The sequence below is a fragment of the Xiphias gladius genome, chromosome 22 (genome assembly GCF_016859285.1).
Source record: "Xiphias gladius isolate SHS-SW01 ecotype Sanya breed wild chromosome 22, ASM1685928v1, whole genome shotgun sequence".
NCBI classification, from domain to species: domain Eukaryota; kingdom Metazoa; phylum Chordata; class Actinopteri; order Istiophoriformes; family Xiphiidae; genus Xiphias; species Xiphias gladius.
Genome location: NC_053421.1, coordinates 3,520,096 through 3,535,845, shown reverse-complemented (window position 1 = coordinate 3,535,845; position 15,750 = coordinate 3,520,096). Strand labels below are relative to the sequence as shown.

The window sequence follows — 15,750 nt, the reverse complement described above, 5'->3', positions numbered from 1 at the left end:
TATTTTCTTTGTTTCTATAGTTTGCTAGATTTTGTTAGTGGCAGGAATCAGCTGTGAGTGTGTTGTTATCTGTCCTGCTATAAGGTGAAGGAAGGTTCAGGCATTTCAGGTGTGCATACAAATCCACTGACGATTACTGATACTCCGTTTCTTTAGTATAATGTTAGCATTTCTCTGTAGCTGTGTGAACTGCATGGATCTCAGAGGACTTTACAGATAACCACAGTGTCTAATTTTAATATTGTGACCTATTAATTTTATTTTATTCAATGCATTACCCACTCTAATTCTAAATTTAGCTGTTAATCACAATTATCTCATGGTGTCCCAAAATTTGATGATGCCACAAACTCCTCAAACATGGAATCTTTATCTCTTGCAAGAGGATCAGTTAAACACGTATTTGCATTTAATAAAAGATAATATAAAAAACCATGTTGACTGTTTGACTCTGTAGGTGAACATGATGCACATAGCAGTAGGGAGGTTCAACAGCGGCAGTATGAATGTGTAGTGCAGGCCAAGTCCGGGATTGGTTAAGTCTTATCTCGATGGGATGGTTTGACAGGTACTGCATCACATTAAAGGCCTTACCAATCTTCCCTGCCCCCTCCCCACTCCATCCACCACCCCCACCCAACCCCCACTACCCTCCACCCTCAATACAATGAAGACATAGCAGTGCATGAGAAATATGGTTTCTGTTGTCTCACAAGTCAACGACATAGCCTGCAATGCCGCCCGCTCACTTTTTACAGTGTGCGTATATGTTTTCTGGGTTTAATGTCGATGTGTGTAATGTCCCCTATGCATGTACTGCAAATTCTCTGATTTTCAAACACCTACGTAATTCAAGATGATTACAATTCCCATGATTTTGTGTCTTAATAGTGGTGTATAATGAATACAATGTATTTCACTAAGTGGCACTTAATTCCTCTCAGACAGTCTATGCCCAGTACTCTTTTTTCACCACTGCACACATGGCCTGCACTGCATTTTCCTGTCTTGACCTGAGAGTCAAAGTCACTTCGCCAGAGTCATTTCAGGATCCAATTTCATGCAACTTCCTATTCTGCAATAATGGATGCATAGGATAGAGTTTGTTGTGATTCTAACATCGTGTTGTTGTTTGTTAGGTGGAGTCCACCCAGAGTATGATCAGGATCCTGGGACTATCAGCCACCCTGCCTAACTACCTGGATGTGGCCGCCTTCCTACATGTCAACCCCTATATTGGCCTCTTCTTCTTTGACAGTCGCTTCAGACCGGTGCCCCTTGGACAGACCTTTGTCGGCATCAAAACCACCAACAAGGTAAAAGAACAATGATCATGTCAATGTAATTAGAAACCTGTAGGACCCTGGTAACTTTGACATGCAAAGGTAGTATTGTTTTTCAAGGTGATACATGCATATAATATATGTGCGGCAACTCAGACAAAGAGGATGTTTGTACTGGAGAACTGCATTGTATAAGATTAATCTTCATTACAAGACAAGACTTTGGTTTTGACTATCAGTGGAAGAGACTGACTGCTACATTGGCATAACCAGTGTAATCTATAACAGACATATCAGCAACAGTAAGTAACAATAAAATACAGTACCATAAAGCCAAAGATATCTTTGAAGGTATTTATAAACAGTATAACCATTATATTGTTTGTCCGAAAGAAAGCACTGTTTCTTTGTTTTCACCTGTAAAATGTCTCACTCAGTACATACAGAATCTGGTCACGATAACCAAATATAACCAAAATAACCAAATAATTACAGAGCACAAAGTGAGAAACAAGCACAACACGATAGTACAACATGGGAGAAGGACCATTTGACAGGCCTGTTTGGAAACTTTGTTGAACTGATAACAGAACGGTATTCAGGCTCTCATGTCACAAGTTATGTCTTGAATCAGCTATAGAAAATTATGAACTAAGTCTCAAACAGGATTCTGGTGCTATATTTACATGTTTGTTTGTTGCTATTAATGTTGGCATCATAAAGGGAAACTTTGTTACAGGTAAAGTACCAACGCTTAGTCAAAAAGGGAGTCTCAGTGTTCTGATTATGGGTTATTCATACTGTAGCAGAGGTTTGGTTGGAGAGTATTAAAAGTTTATTTTTGAAGACAAACCTGAGTAAAACCGGAGAATGGACAATATGTAAGTTACAACTATACAGTCTGTGCCCGCGATTCATTAGTTAGATTAGAGAGTTAAAACATTGTAGTAATCAGAGAAGTTTAGTTTCTCATTGTGATTTTGTGTCCTGTTCAGATCCAGCAGCTTCATGACATGGAGGAGGTTTGTTACAACAAAGTTCTGGAGCAGGTTAAAGCCGGTCATCAGGTACGGGCTCTTCTGCATATTTCAACACTACGAAAATATACCCATATTTACATATTATATGCATAGTTTTGTGTGTGAGTGAATGGAATAAAGAATGTATATATTGGATTTTCTGAAGAGTAAATTCTAAAGAATATTAACTGCCTTTAAATGTCACAATTTTTGTGCTAAAATAGGTTTAGAAAGGTTTGTTTTTATTGTTTCCAGGTTTAGACATAATGAATTGTGCCTAATTATCTAACTGCATTCAGTTGTCCATATGAAAGGGGCACCATATTAACCAAACCCTCTGTATTTAAAGACAGTGTCATTTAGGCAGTATATGCATATTAATCTGTCTATAAGTTTTTCATGTTAGGTCTGGTGTTGTTCTGGTGTTGTTATCTACTAGAGTAGATAAGATTGACACAGCTGCACAGGTCTATGTAAGTCAAGCTTTCTGTCCTCGCACAGCACATATAGTGATAATGGTGCCAGCTTTACGTCTCAAAATTCAAACGAGGTTTTAACTAGGTCTTCAATTTTACACAGAAGTAGACAAAAGCAAGGTTTCATTTCTAGCTGGCAACCTGTCTGCTGAAATGACGACTCTAGCTAGCTACACTGAGTTTTAGCATATGCTAATGCTAAAACTCTGTGTGTTGGTTGAAAGCTCTTTATCCATCTGACTTTATAATGGTTCCAGTTGAAATGTTTTAAAACAAAAACCCTTTAAAATGGTCTTAAATATGCACATAATCCCTACATACTGTACATGATTTAATCCTAAAAGACTGAGGCTAAAGCTGCATGTCCAACCAACAAGCCAGCATCCTCACCAGCTGATGATCTATAGAAGACATGGAAATAAACAGTATTTTTGGGGGGTATTGCAAGGTGGAGCTAGTTGATCCAAGTTATTTCTACATAATCCTTGGATTTTTTCGATGCTTACTACAGAAAAACATACTTGGACAAGCAATACAATAATACGATTTATGCTTAAGATGAAGTATTTTGTTCATGACATTGTGCTTTACTTATACAAGACAAAATAATTTTAAGAAGACAGCCTCAAGTGGCAGTTTGCAGGTTCAAGCCCTTTTGCTGTAATTACTGGAAGTGAAATAGTAATTTGTTTTACTATTTGCTACTAGAATAAGTGAAATTATTACTGTCACGCATTACCAGTCAACACTGGTCTCCATATTGTTTATCGTGACAAAACCTCTCAATTGTGTGTGTAATTCATCAGCAATCATAAATATGAAAGGCAAATGACAATATAGCAATCTTCAAAAATTAGGTTGTGACACTAACAGCAAATTTTACACTGCCACAACATCCATCCAATTACATCATTTCCATTATGATTTACTGTATATCCATTCATTACTCTACCAATGTTAGGCCTACGCTGACAACACACTGAATAAGTAATGATTTATTTTACTGCAAACTGCATGCAGATTGACAGAAGAGGAGAAATTCCGAGGATATATATGCACTTACTTTTATGTTTAACTAAGCAAGGCCACTAGGACAGAGGCTTCCATTCACTAAAAACAAAGCCCAGTTTCAAAATTAAAGCCCCATAAGAATTCTATCATTTAAGTCCATATGGAAAAGATTTGTGGGTCCCCCTATTGGCTAATTTTAAGATAATTTTACAAACTTAGTTCAACATAAAATATCTGCCAAGCTTTTTGATGATTGGACAAACTTACTGGTTTTTGGCACAAGTTACACCATGCTCATGCACATGTTTGGAACTGGTAGCGCCTCCTATTGAACAATTTCAAGATAGTTTTACACACGTGGTTCAACATTGTTATGAAAAATATCCTGAGTTTTGTAATGATTGGACAAACAATTTCTGACTTGTGTTATGCCATGCCCATTTTTTTTTGTTTTTTTCCTGCATTTGTAGCGTCCCCTATTGGTAGATTTGAATTAAACTTTCAGGGTATGTTCCAGGTACTTATGTGGACACATCCTGCATGTTCTATTTTCCTGGAGGCTTGTGGTCCCTTTTTTACCCTGATCTTGTACTTAAATGATTTTTGAGTTAATTTGTGCCTGTGGCTTATAAACTCAATCTTTTAGTCCTATAAATGATAGCAAGGCAGATTACCTAAACTATAATTAAATCACTGAACAATTTCCTTTTCCCTCAAAAAGAGATTGTCGGCCATATTCAGTCTTCTGAAACCTACGTTTCCCAGGTATTATAGGTACTGTTACAGTCCCTTATTTAGAAGGAGGTTTGAATTTCCCTCATGAGTACTTCCTGAATGTGACAAAAAAATAATCCTTACTTTACCGGACAATGTGTGATTATGGTTTTACTAAAACTTTCACAATGAAATGTTTGGGCGAGAAAAATTTAAAGAAGCACAGGGTTCGTGTAGCAAAAGAATACAGTACCTTTTTAATTCAACTCCTATTTCCCTTGAAACCTTTTCATGAATAGAAATTCCTGCACTAAATATTTTTGTGAACTTTTTGGAATGAACACCTGCTATCTAAAGTCTCTGAAGTCCTTATCTCCCCCAGTGTTACCTTCCACTTCCTTACCCCATCCACCCACCACCACCCTCCACTCATTCTGCTTCCACTCTACAGCCTGAGAAGGCCTATTGGGAACATGAGAGTTGTGAATTCAGACTTTACCATTTAGCTCCCATCTGCTACAGGGGTTGAGCTCCCTATTGATCATGGTTGTTATCCTGTCTGCATCAGTTTATTGCAAGTGCACACGCACACACACACACACAAACACACTTCTCTCTTGGCCATTCTCTCCCTCAGAGACACACTTAATATAATTCTTTTTGTAGCCCTTGAGAACTTGTAAGCCAACTGATTCTACTGCACCACTGACAACTTTTTTATCTTTGTGGCTGAAGCGATACAATGGTCCGGTCTGGCTTGTAGGTTGAGGCCGCTGAGGTCACAGCTCAGCTGGGAAGGCCTCTTCTTCGCTCAGTATTAAATTGTCAAGAAGTGGCTTTGACATATATTAATTTCATCTGGGAGGATCTGATGGATGAAATTTCCTTTTCTACCCTCCTGGTGGGAAGCATGCTGGCAGAAAAAAGTTTAATAAGCTGAGAAGCCGTTGGTTACTGCCGACAATGATTTCACACAGCTCAGTAGTGCTGATAAAACACCCTCAATAAATAACATTTGCTGCAGTGGTCTCTTTGGACCCACTTTGTCTGGAGCATACGCACACCTGGTGACTGCATGGGTGTGCAGTCATGCAATATTGTTTGGCCTAATAATGTATTTCAACACTAAAAAGTTACAATGTTACATAAAAAACAAGGTTACCATTTTGCCAGTGTACACAGTGGGTTCATACAGGCACTTTAGACTGTTGTTACAGCCCTTTACAGTATGTATTTTTTCAATATTTTCTAGTAAATAAAAATAAAAACCTCACAGTATGTACAGTAGGTTCACGTGATTTGTCTAACTCAGAACACTAAAACCCTGTATTTGCTTCAGAAAAACTGTGGATTTTGTCCCCTATCAGATATTTGAGTGGCCAGTATGAAAAGGAGGAATGCTTAAAGCAAGCGAAACCCGGTTCAGTTTCAATTTCGCCACCTGACTATTATTTTGTTAAAAAATTGTGAACCTGTCCTTCAAGTCAAACAGCTTACTCAGGAATAGATGTGTTGAACATAAAAGGGTGCATGTATACAGGCATACCACAAATTAAAGGAAAAACCAGAATAAGTGAATGAAGAAACATAATAAATGCAGATTATTCCGTAGAAGACACGAAGTCTTACTAGTCACCAGATCTCAACCCACCTTAGCACCTATGGGAGATTTTGGACTGTCATGTTAGACAGCGCTCTCCGCAAACATCATCAAAACACCAAATTACAGAATAAATTTCTTTTGGAAGAATAGTGTTCCATCCTTCCAGTAGAGTTCCAACCACCCAAAGAACCTATGATAAAAAGCAGTGATACTGTTCTAAAGGCTTGCGGTGACTTTTAGTTTTGTTACTTTTCTGTATGTCTGTGGGTGACTGCAAGATGACTAGACCCATCTACATGGTTACAATTGCAGAGGGTTTGGAGAGTCTGCAACTGTCTTACATTATAGGCAGTAACTGTTGAACTAGTTGACTTCAGGTGAAAATCTATAGATTAGATGGTTGCTGAACCACTGTAACTTCTCTGTAGAATCATATATTATGTTGTTGTTGTGACCCTCTGCACCTTTTCTCTTTGTCTGTGTCAGGTGATGGTGTTTGTCCATGCTCGTAATGCCACAGTGAGGACGGCCATGGGGCTGATTGAGATGGCAAAGAACCTTGGAGAAATATGCTTCTTTCAACCAGACCAAGGTCCAGACTACGGCCAGTGTGAGAAACAGGTAGAAAAGCTTTCAACAATCTTTGTTTATTCCCTTTAATAGCAGAGAAGTCATCAAAATATTATTTCAGCTTCTTAACAGTGTTTAGCAAGATTGGTCTCCTATACTCCTTTAGGAAATTAGAAATTGAAATTGATAAATGCCTTATTCTGACAAATATTTAGATAGATCATCTTCATAGTTGTCTTAAGACACATGTATGTATATGATGAGGTGGGGTGGGGCTTTTTATAAAGCTCTTTACTGATTCTTTTCTGTTTTCAAAACTAAGCAAAAACAAGCTTGCACAAGCAAAATAGTAAATGAGGGGAATAAATAGCAACAACAACATGGCCAGTAGGTTGGGACAGAAAAGGCTCCGTCATGCTGCCATTTAAAAATCAACGGATCCATAGCTTAAGTGAAATGTGACACACAAATTTGTAGCAATTGGTAAACTATTGTGTCTGTCTAGTTCTAATATTTAGAACCTGGCTAATGTTTTAGTGGTTAGCTTGTCAGTTACAGTACTTTGCCAGTTAGCTTTCAGCCCCACCTATTTGCAAGAATGTGTGGGTGGATTTTCACTATGCCAAAAACAGAGGAAAAGTCACCGATGAGGAAAACAACAAAATTAAATGTAATGCCACATTTGTAGGTAAGAAGTGCTTAAAAATACAAAGTAAATCGTCTTCAAGAGGAAATCCTTGTTCTTTGGGACCTGGCACCACCTACATTTTTATACTGCTGCACATTCCACTGAGGGCCACTTAGAATCTGATTTCGGGAATTGAACTGACAAAGCCAAAGAGAACAGATCTGAGAATAGAAAAGAGAACACTAGATTTCCTGATTCACAGCTCACCATTACTGTATCTCCATACAGCACAGTTTTGGTACTATATTGCATTTGTGTGCGGGCATGAGAGCAGGACACTGATTGTGTGTGTGTGTGTGTGTGTGTGTGTGTGTGTGTGTGTGTGTGTGTGTGTGTGTGTGTGTGTGTGTGTGTGTGTGTGTGTGTGTGTGTGTGTAATTGATAGTGTCTGTGCTTTGAGAGTACACAGAGAGGGAGCTATATTCTCCCCCAGAGGACAGTCAGTCAGATTCCAGCACCCATATTTGAATCTGCTGCAGCAGAAGGCATAGTGATAAATTTAGTAACCTTTTCTTTGTTCCCTGGGGCTGAGCCAAGATTGATGCGCCTCTAATCTTCCTTCTATTTAAATTGGATATGTATACAAATCAGATCACTTTTCATGCTTTCTAAAACTAGAAATAGAGACAAGAGAATATGTCAAAAAATTGTGCGTTGTGGTCTATTTAGTCTTTGAAACAGTGCCTTAAAAGCAGTTGTGCAATTGTTTCTACACTAAATGTAAATTAATTAATCTGGTTGTGTATGCACTAACAGTACATTAATTCACTCCTAGCTCTTCTGCCTGTGTCCCAACATAATGAGTATTATCCGCTCCATTAGTCCATCTTTGAGTGTTTGTCAGTCTGGTCTGCTCTGGCAAAGGAAGGGGCATCAGGTTGATTCCACTCTAAGCCCACACAGAGATAATACACAGCTTATTTTCACTCAGGAAATTGCCCCCACATTAATATTTATAGGTGTTTTTTAATCTCCGATATGCATATGCAGTAAAATAAAGCACCTCTAAGGTCAGTCATACAATTTAGCATTTATTTATCAAGCCTTAAAAGTCAGAAGTGATTTCACTATATTTAGTCTCTCCTAATGTTATTTAATTGGCTTTATCTCAGGGGTTAGAGAGGCTGTCAATCAAGCTTAGAAATCTTAATGCACCCACTAAAATCAATTCTTGTTAAATAACTGTTTTTGATGAGCCAATGATTATAAAGTGCTGTTGATTAAATAATGAAAAGATTCAGAAAACACTATCCAAAAGTTCATTTTACACAAGAGTCCTACAGTCTTGCCTTTTGATCATATGTGTACACCTAGTATTTAAATTGTGTATTATAACAAACACATTGTGTAGGTGTGAAAGGAGAACAGTTAAAAATGATGCTTTGGCAGTGCCCCCAATTCTTGGGTCGTAATACCCCATAAGCAGAGAATGACAGTGCATGTTTGGTAAAAAGGCTACATCCTTAATTAAGATTAACATTTTATAGGGTGATTCGGAATGTAAGGAAACAACACCTCTGTATTAAAAAGGATTTATTTCTTAAACATTTATTTTGCCAACATCTCTGTAATAAAATACAGGGAATGGGTGATGTTTTTAAATGTTTATTTCTCAAGCACTTCTGTAGTAAAAACATGGAACTATTAACATTTTGAGAATGAACTGTTTTGAGCAAATTTAATTGTTTGCCTCATGCTTGACAACTTGAATGCTTGAGGAGCCAAAAACTGAAATCACCAAAAACAAAAATCTTAAAAGCAGGCAACCCTACCAACTACGGCTGGAGCTAACTGTTATTTGCATCACCTACTAATTTGCCAAATATTTTCTTTATTAATCATTTGGTCAATAAAATGTCAGAAAATGGTGAAAATGCGAGGTGACGTCTTTCCATCGTCAACGTCAAAGATATTCAACCTAAAGATATTCAGTTTACTATTTCATAAGACAAAAAAGCAGGAAATCCTCACAAATGAGAAACTGCAACTAGTGGATGTCGGGTAATTTTTGCTTTGAAAAATTCTTCAGTACAGTAAAATAATAAATGTTTTGTATCGCAAAAACATGGGAACATTAGATTTTGCTGCCAGTTCAATGAGAAAATCAGACTTAAGGATATGTCCAGATATACAAAATGAACTGCATAACTATGTATTGATCCTGTTGGACTTGATGTAACTTATTCCTGTGTGCCATAGTATCCCATTGTTGTTCCAACAATGGGATACTATGATAAAGCTGACATTATTCTATATATTTGTTATTGTGAAAAAATCCAAACCAACAACATGTTTGTCCATCTCTCCATATTTTCTAACTTTCTTTCTAAAAAGGCTCAGAAAACGTCCTAAAACATGTGATCACTGTAGTTTACAAAAGAGGTTATTCAAACAGAAGATAGTTGTGCATTTGTTCGGGACTGTTTTCTTCAATGGATTAATGCAGCATTTGGTGCTCCATTGAGTATTTGCGGCAGCAGGAAGGTGTATGTTGAATTGAGTCAAAATAAACTACAGTGTGTGTGTTCATGGTAATGAAGGAACATGTCACCCAGTGCAACAGTGTGGCTCACTCTATTTTAATAGTTTTTAAACAACAATGGTGCACTATGGCACAGAGGTGCTATAGGATACATTCATTGTTGGTTTCGGTCTGTACATGGGATTTGTTGACAATATGAAAATACAGTCCTTGTTGAAATTATTGGCACCACTGAATTTTATGTATAAAGTTTAGAATATCTTCAGATACAAAGGCAAATTAACCATTTTGTGTAATCAAAAAATTTAAATAAATTGTCAGAGGTCACTGAATAATGGTGAAATAACAAAATGTACCCCAGACACAATTATTGGTGACCTTCACTAATATTTTTTTGCAGAGCCTTTGCCAACAATGACACCCTCTAAATGTTTCTTGTAGCCACGAAATGGCAGATTTTGCAATGGCATATTTTAGCTGTATCCAAAGGTTTCCAACGGGATTTAAGTCAGTACTCATTGCTGGTCAGTTTAAAAAAGTCAATCTTTTGCGCTGCTTAATATTTACTTTGGGTTGTTGTCCTGCTTAAAACCCAAGACCTTCGCCTCAAACCTAGTTTTCTGACACTGGGTAACACATTTCGCCTTGATAATCTTCTGATGTCATCATTCCTTTTATACATTTAATGCCTCCAGTACCAGAGTCAGCAAAGCAGCCCCACAGCATTATAGAACCTCCACCATGTTTTACTGTAGGTATGGTGTTCTTTTCCTTATGGGCTTCATTTCATCACCTATAAAAAAAACTGATGCACTGCATTCCCAAAGAGCTCTACTTTGGTTCCATCTGTCCATAGAACAGTATCCCAGAAAGACTTTGGCTTATTTAGGAAAGTTTTTGTCAATATTAGTCTTGCCTTTTCGTGCTCTTCTTTCAATAGTGATGTCCTCCTAGGTCCTCCTCCTGGAAGCGTCGTAACAGTTTAACAACTGTGGAACTTCTTGATAACATTGTGAACTGTTGAAACAGGGATTTCAACGTCTTTGCCAATTGCGTTGTAGCCTTTGGAATTGTTGTTTTTTTTTTTGATAATAGCATTTCTGATGCTCTCAGACAGCTCTCTTGTCTTCATCATTGTGATAAAGAAACTGGAAACAATCATCCCCTTTTTATGCAGTTAAACCATAATTCATTGGTTAATTCGGGTAATGTGACCACTGAAACTTAAGCACAGCTGAGACTGATTTGTTTTTTATTTTGTTTGAGAAACTATTTAAATTCATCAAATAATTGTGTTGGGTGTACATTTTATGTCAATATGTTTTATTTCACTCTATGAAAGCTTTTTTAGTTCAGTAACTTTGGGCATTTTATCAAATATTCTGATTATACAAAATTTGATAATTTGCATTTATTTCTGAGGTTATTCTAAATTCTTCACTTAAAATACAGGCCTGCCAATCATTTCAACCAAGACTGTATAGAATATTGACATCACTTGGATTCATGGATTCATTTTTTTCCTTGTCTACATTTGAATGTGAATGATGAAGCAATCTAGTAGACGTGTATGTAGAAGTGAGTTTTGACTCTCACTTGTGGTTGTTCACCAGCTTTTGTTAGCATTAAAGAGGTATTAAAAAAGCTATAGCTATAGATATGAATAATCATGGATTTGAGGCAGCACATTTTTATGATCTCTTTGTAAATTTTAAAAAAAGTAGTAAAATAACTGAGGATATAAACCGTACTGTACATTTTCTCAACCTATGCGCTTAAAGCTATCCCCAGACCAAATTGTATTCAAAAGCCCATTTGACTTTCATTTGCTCCAATTCTCAAAATCCATCATCTACCTTCTTCTCCCTTCTCCTCTCCTCACCTTTGCTCTTCTCCACCCCCCTGTCTCCCATATTTCTAATATCCAGTTCTCAAAGATGAAACAATGTGGCTGGTATCAGAGGAAAGGCAGATTTACTGTGGAGGTTAAGAGACACCTTGTGGTCCCATGGGTCCATTACACAGATGTTATTACAAACCTGTCATGGGTTAATGAGTGGTGGATACTAACACCTCTAGCACTAACTTACAATTTCAGTGGTGGGCATGAACGGCATGGTTATTATAAAGTAGGGATGCATATAATTTAAGAAAGGAGGGTTAAATTAGTGATGATGTAGAGGCAGAAAAAGTGTACAGATATTCCGATCTTTCTCTTAAAACTCTCCATCTCCGTGGTCTTTAGATGTGCGGCTTTTGTGTCATTTTGTTTGACAAGATACACCGATGCAGAAACACTGATGCCTTTGAGTTTAAAGCCTCCAGGGACTCCACAGCAACACCAGAGTGAGCTCATTAATGTCTGTTTGCTTTTTCTTTGGTGCTATTTTTTACAAATCTTGTCCACTGCTAGTCCTTTCATTGTGTCAGATGTTTGACAACATCTCAGAATGCCAAACCAGCTTCCCAATATACTGATCAACAACAGTAAGCCACAACTCAAAGGCTGGTGGAAACTGGAATGATACAGTGGAGGGACAAACACACATACCACAACAAATGGTTGCCTTAAATAGAATCTCGGCTTTTTAAAATAGTGGGACAGTGTGAGGAAAACTGAGTATTTCTCATTACACTGTGTCTATTCTGCTATTACAGCTCATCTGCAGTGTCATAGCCTCAGGGAGTGGCCTTGCATGTTATCGTGGTAGTGCATAGCAAGTCCATTTTCCTCTTTAATTGCTTCTTCATCAGCATTAAAATAGCTGACTGGAGAGAGAACTGTTCGTCTGCAAAGCCCACCATGTTCAAGAACAAAGGATTGCTATCACATCCTTTATTTTTTCCTGAGTTTTTTTTTTTTTTTTTTCCCCACAATAGGGACAAACAACACATCAAAAGACAAACCTCCATTGCTATTTCATATATTACAACTTTGTTAAACTTTAAATTAGCCTCCAAAAATATTTAGACTTTCAACCCATATTTTCACTGGATGCGGCTTCATGATATACTGTTTTCGCCATGGCTCCCTCACATCTCAGTGACAGTTTAAATGTCTTCTTTAAGCATTCCAAAAGCAGGGAATCTTTAAAGCAGTGTGATGTTCAGCAGACACACTTTCAACATTGTTTAGAGATGTTTTGACAATTTTTTTCCTGCTTTTCAAACAAATTGACAACACAAAAGTGAATTTCACGCTTCAGAGACTAAAGCAAAAGTGAGCTGCAACATAAAGAGCGGGTAGAAGTGCCACAGCTGAGACAATTTGCTTCCATTTCTTGTGAACACTGACTTCAGTGGCAATAAATCATCTCTGGAGCCAGACGTGACACAGTAGTATCTTGTGGACATTGGGGGTTTAGCGGATATTCGTGGCCTCTCATTAGGCACTAACCATTCAAATTGCATTTTTCAATATTTACTATTTAGGCTGCATCCACCCTACTAAAGATTTGCACAGGTAAAAAGGAAGAAAACCAGGACAGAGAAAAAGGATGTGTGTGGGCTTATGTAATATGTATCTTGAGGTGTTGCTTTTTAGAGGCAGAAAAGATGGGAGGAGAGAATAGACAATGACTGAACCTGATTTATCACTGCCAACCACTGCTACCGCTTCAGCAGAGGAAAGTGACAGCAATAAAAAATATTACAGAAAAGTAAACATGCATATAAAATCGCTTTACGTGAGCTCTTTTTAGCACCACAACAACACAAAAGACCGTTCACTGTTGCCTCGTGCTTGACTTGTATTTTTCTAGACTTTGGTCACAGCAGGGCCAGTGTACTGCATTGACTGAAGCAGCCAATTAAATAGTTATTTAGTAGGCCTGTTGTGTTTTTATCCGTTTACAGCAACAGTGTCGTCAAAGGAGTTCAAAAGATTCAAGAACGACCAAACATCTCCCACATTTAATCAGTTAAGCGGTAGGTTTAGTAAAAATCCCCCTTCGATGGAACTCAAACAGAAAAGGATATTAAGAGAAAGAGGCCGATTGTGATAAAAAAAATGAAGTAGAGTGGGTGTGAGTGGAAACTCATCCTCCCACTCTCTCCTGCCTATCTAGCATTAACAGCCAGCCTCTTTGAGCACCAAGCATTATGACTATCAAGGGCCACTACATGAACAACGATTAGCCACCCTGTCTCGATTTAACAAAGTAATTGAAGAGTTTTGGTTCTCATGAGAGTCAGTGTTGCTGGTGATGTTGTGAGACAGAGGGCATCTCTCTGCCACTCTTCAGCATGGAGCCAAGGTATCATTTGACACATATCTGGTGTAATTTTACACTTTGAAATCTCAGCTTTGCAGCTGTGAAGTGTTGCACAAAAATACTGATGCTTCCACATTTCTAAAAACACTTTGGTCTCACACTGTACGCTGTTTCTCAAAGGATCCCGGATATACTGTGTGAGTGTTCAAATTAAATCGTCAAAAATGGAAAACCAGTTAGATACACCTTGCTGCATTTATTGCTCCGTAGGGAAGGTTTGACAACCCCACGAACAGTTTATTACAGCTCCGATGTTAGCTGATGTCCGTTCTGCAGTCACAACATTGATAGACTGTAAGTGGAGCTGGTAGCTGGCTGTCTAATGACAGAGTGAGCTCTGCAGCAGGAGCAGTAGCGAGCAGCAGGCTAATGGGACCTGATCAGTAGCTTAGGTCACTGCCATCTCAGATATTGCCATGGCACAGCAGACATCAGCGCTAACTCACCTTAGATTAGAGGCTGGACGCACGGATGTAACACACTCTGACACCACAAAGCAAAGCCACAGCCATAGCATTTCAATTACCTGCCTTTCCCTGCTCACAGGGATCTCAACAGCACAGGGCATGGCCTGGCCCTGAGGACTCTCACCAAGCCACAGTATGCCCTGATTTTCATCCATACATGTATATGCTTTTAGACAGCAGAGCAGGATTGCCTTTTGTTCTATTGCATCAAATTTATAGGATTGTCATCTGAATAAATCACTGCTTGTAGCACAGAACTGGAAGCGGAAGGGTAACAACATAACAAATACACTTCCAAATCACACGTTGAGTGAAAAGGAATAATACGATATCTGTATAGAAGACTCTAAAGAATCTTTATGAGTGAAATATTAAAGGCTTCAGAATGTTTCAAACAAATTAGCTGTTACATTGTGTCATCTAACCATTTCTACCAACGAGTGTTTATACATACCTTTTCTGAAAGTCCACATTCAAAGGTGGGTCTAAAAAGTGGGGCTTCATAGAGAGGCGAGCGATGCGACAAATTGTACATCCAGTCATACTTCCCTAAAAGCATAGTATCACTCAAATTGAACCAATTCAGCCTGAATTAAAGGGGGCGTTTGTAATGTCAGTTAGGCAGCACCTTGACTGTTGACCATGACTCCTGACCCTGATTCAATCAGCAGTGCACCTGGATTTGCCACACCACACCAAAATGGCAGTGCGCACTCTAGGGAAAAAAGTCAGGCATCATATCCTTGAATCAGCACTATCGTCTTCTACTTGTTGCTCTGTTTATATTGTCGGATTCTGTTTACACAACCCTACAGAATAATAGTGGGAATCAGTAGTGACAAGGACTGCAGGGTAGGCCAAAATTGGCCAAAATGGGGGGGGTCGTATTTTAAAACTGGTTTCATGGTTGGGTGAAGACTTTTATGTTGATAAAGAAAACATATTACAAAAGAGACTGCTCCCATTTTTCCGTTTAACTTACCAGGACCTCTGGCAGCTGTGTGAGTCTTGTCCGTCAGAAGCAAAGGTGAAAGTGATGTTATGAGCCACAAAACCTCATTGTACCTCAATTAGTTTTTGAGCCTCAGCCTAAAGCTAACCACAGCATTGGAGCGGATTGCAAATCATTTTTTTGATTATAATTTGGAACAGTTTCCAAAGGC

At 38.2% G+C, this 15,750-nt stretch overlaps 1 protein-coding gene across 3 annotated transcripts in view; it reads left to right on the top strand.

Moving 5' to 3' along the window:
• Positions 1-15,750, top strand: part of ascc3 (activating signal cointegrator 1 complex subunit 3) — a 163,444-nt gene that overhangs the window by 86,060 nt on the left and 61,634 nt on the right. For all 3 annotated transcript variants that reach the window (XM_040116968.1, XM_040116969.1, XM_040116967.1), the window contains exons 12-14: positions 1,140-1,316; positions 2,279-2,350; positions 6,593-6,727. In XM_040116968.1, the coding sequence (XP_039972902.1) occupies positions 1,140-1,316; positions 2,279-2,350; positions 6,593-6,727 (384 nt within the window). The remainder of the gene's footprint in view (positions 1-1,139; positions 1,317-2,278; positions 2,351-6,592; positions 6,728-15,750) is intronic.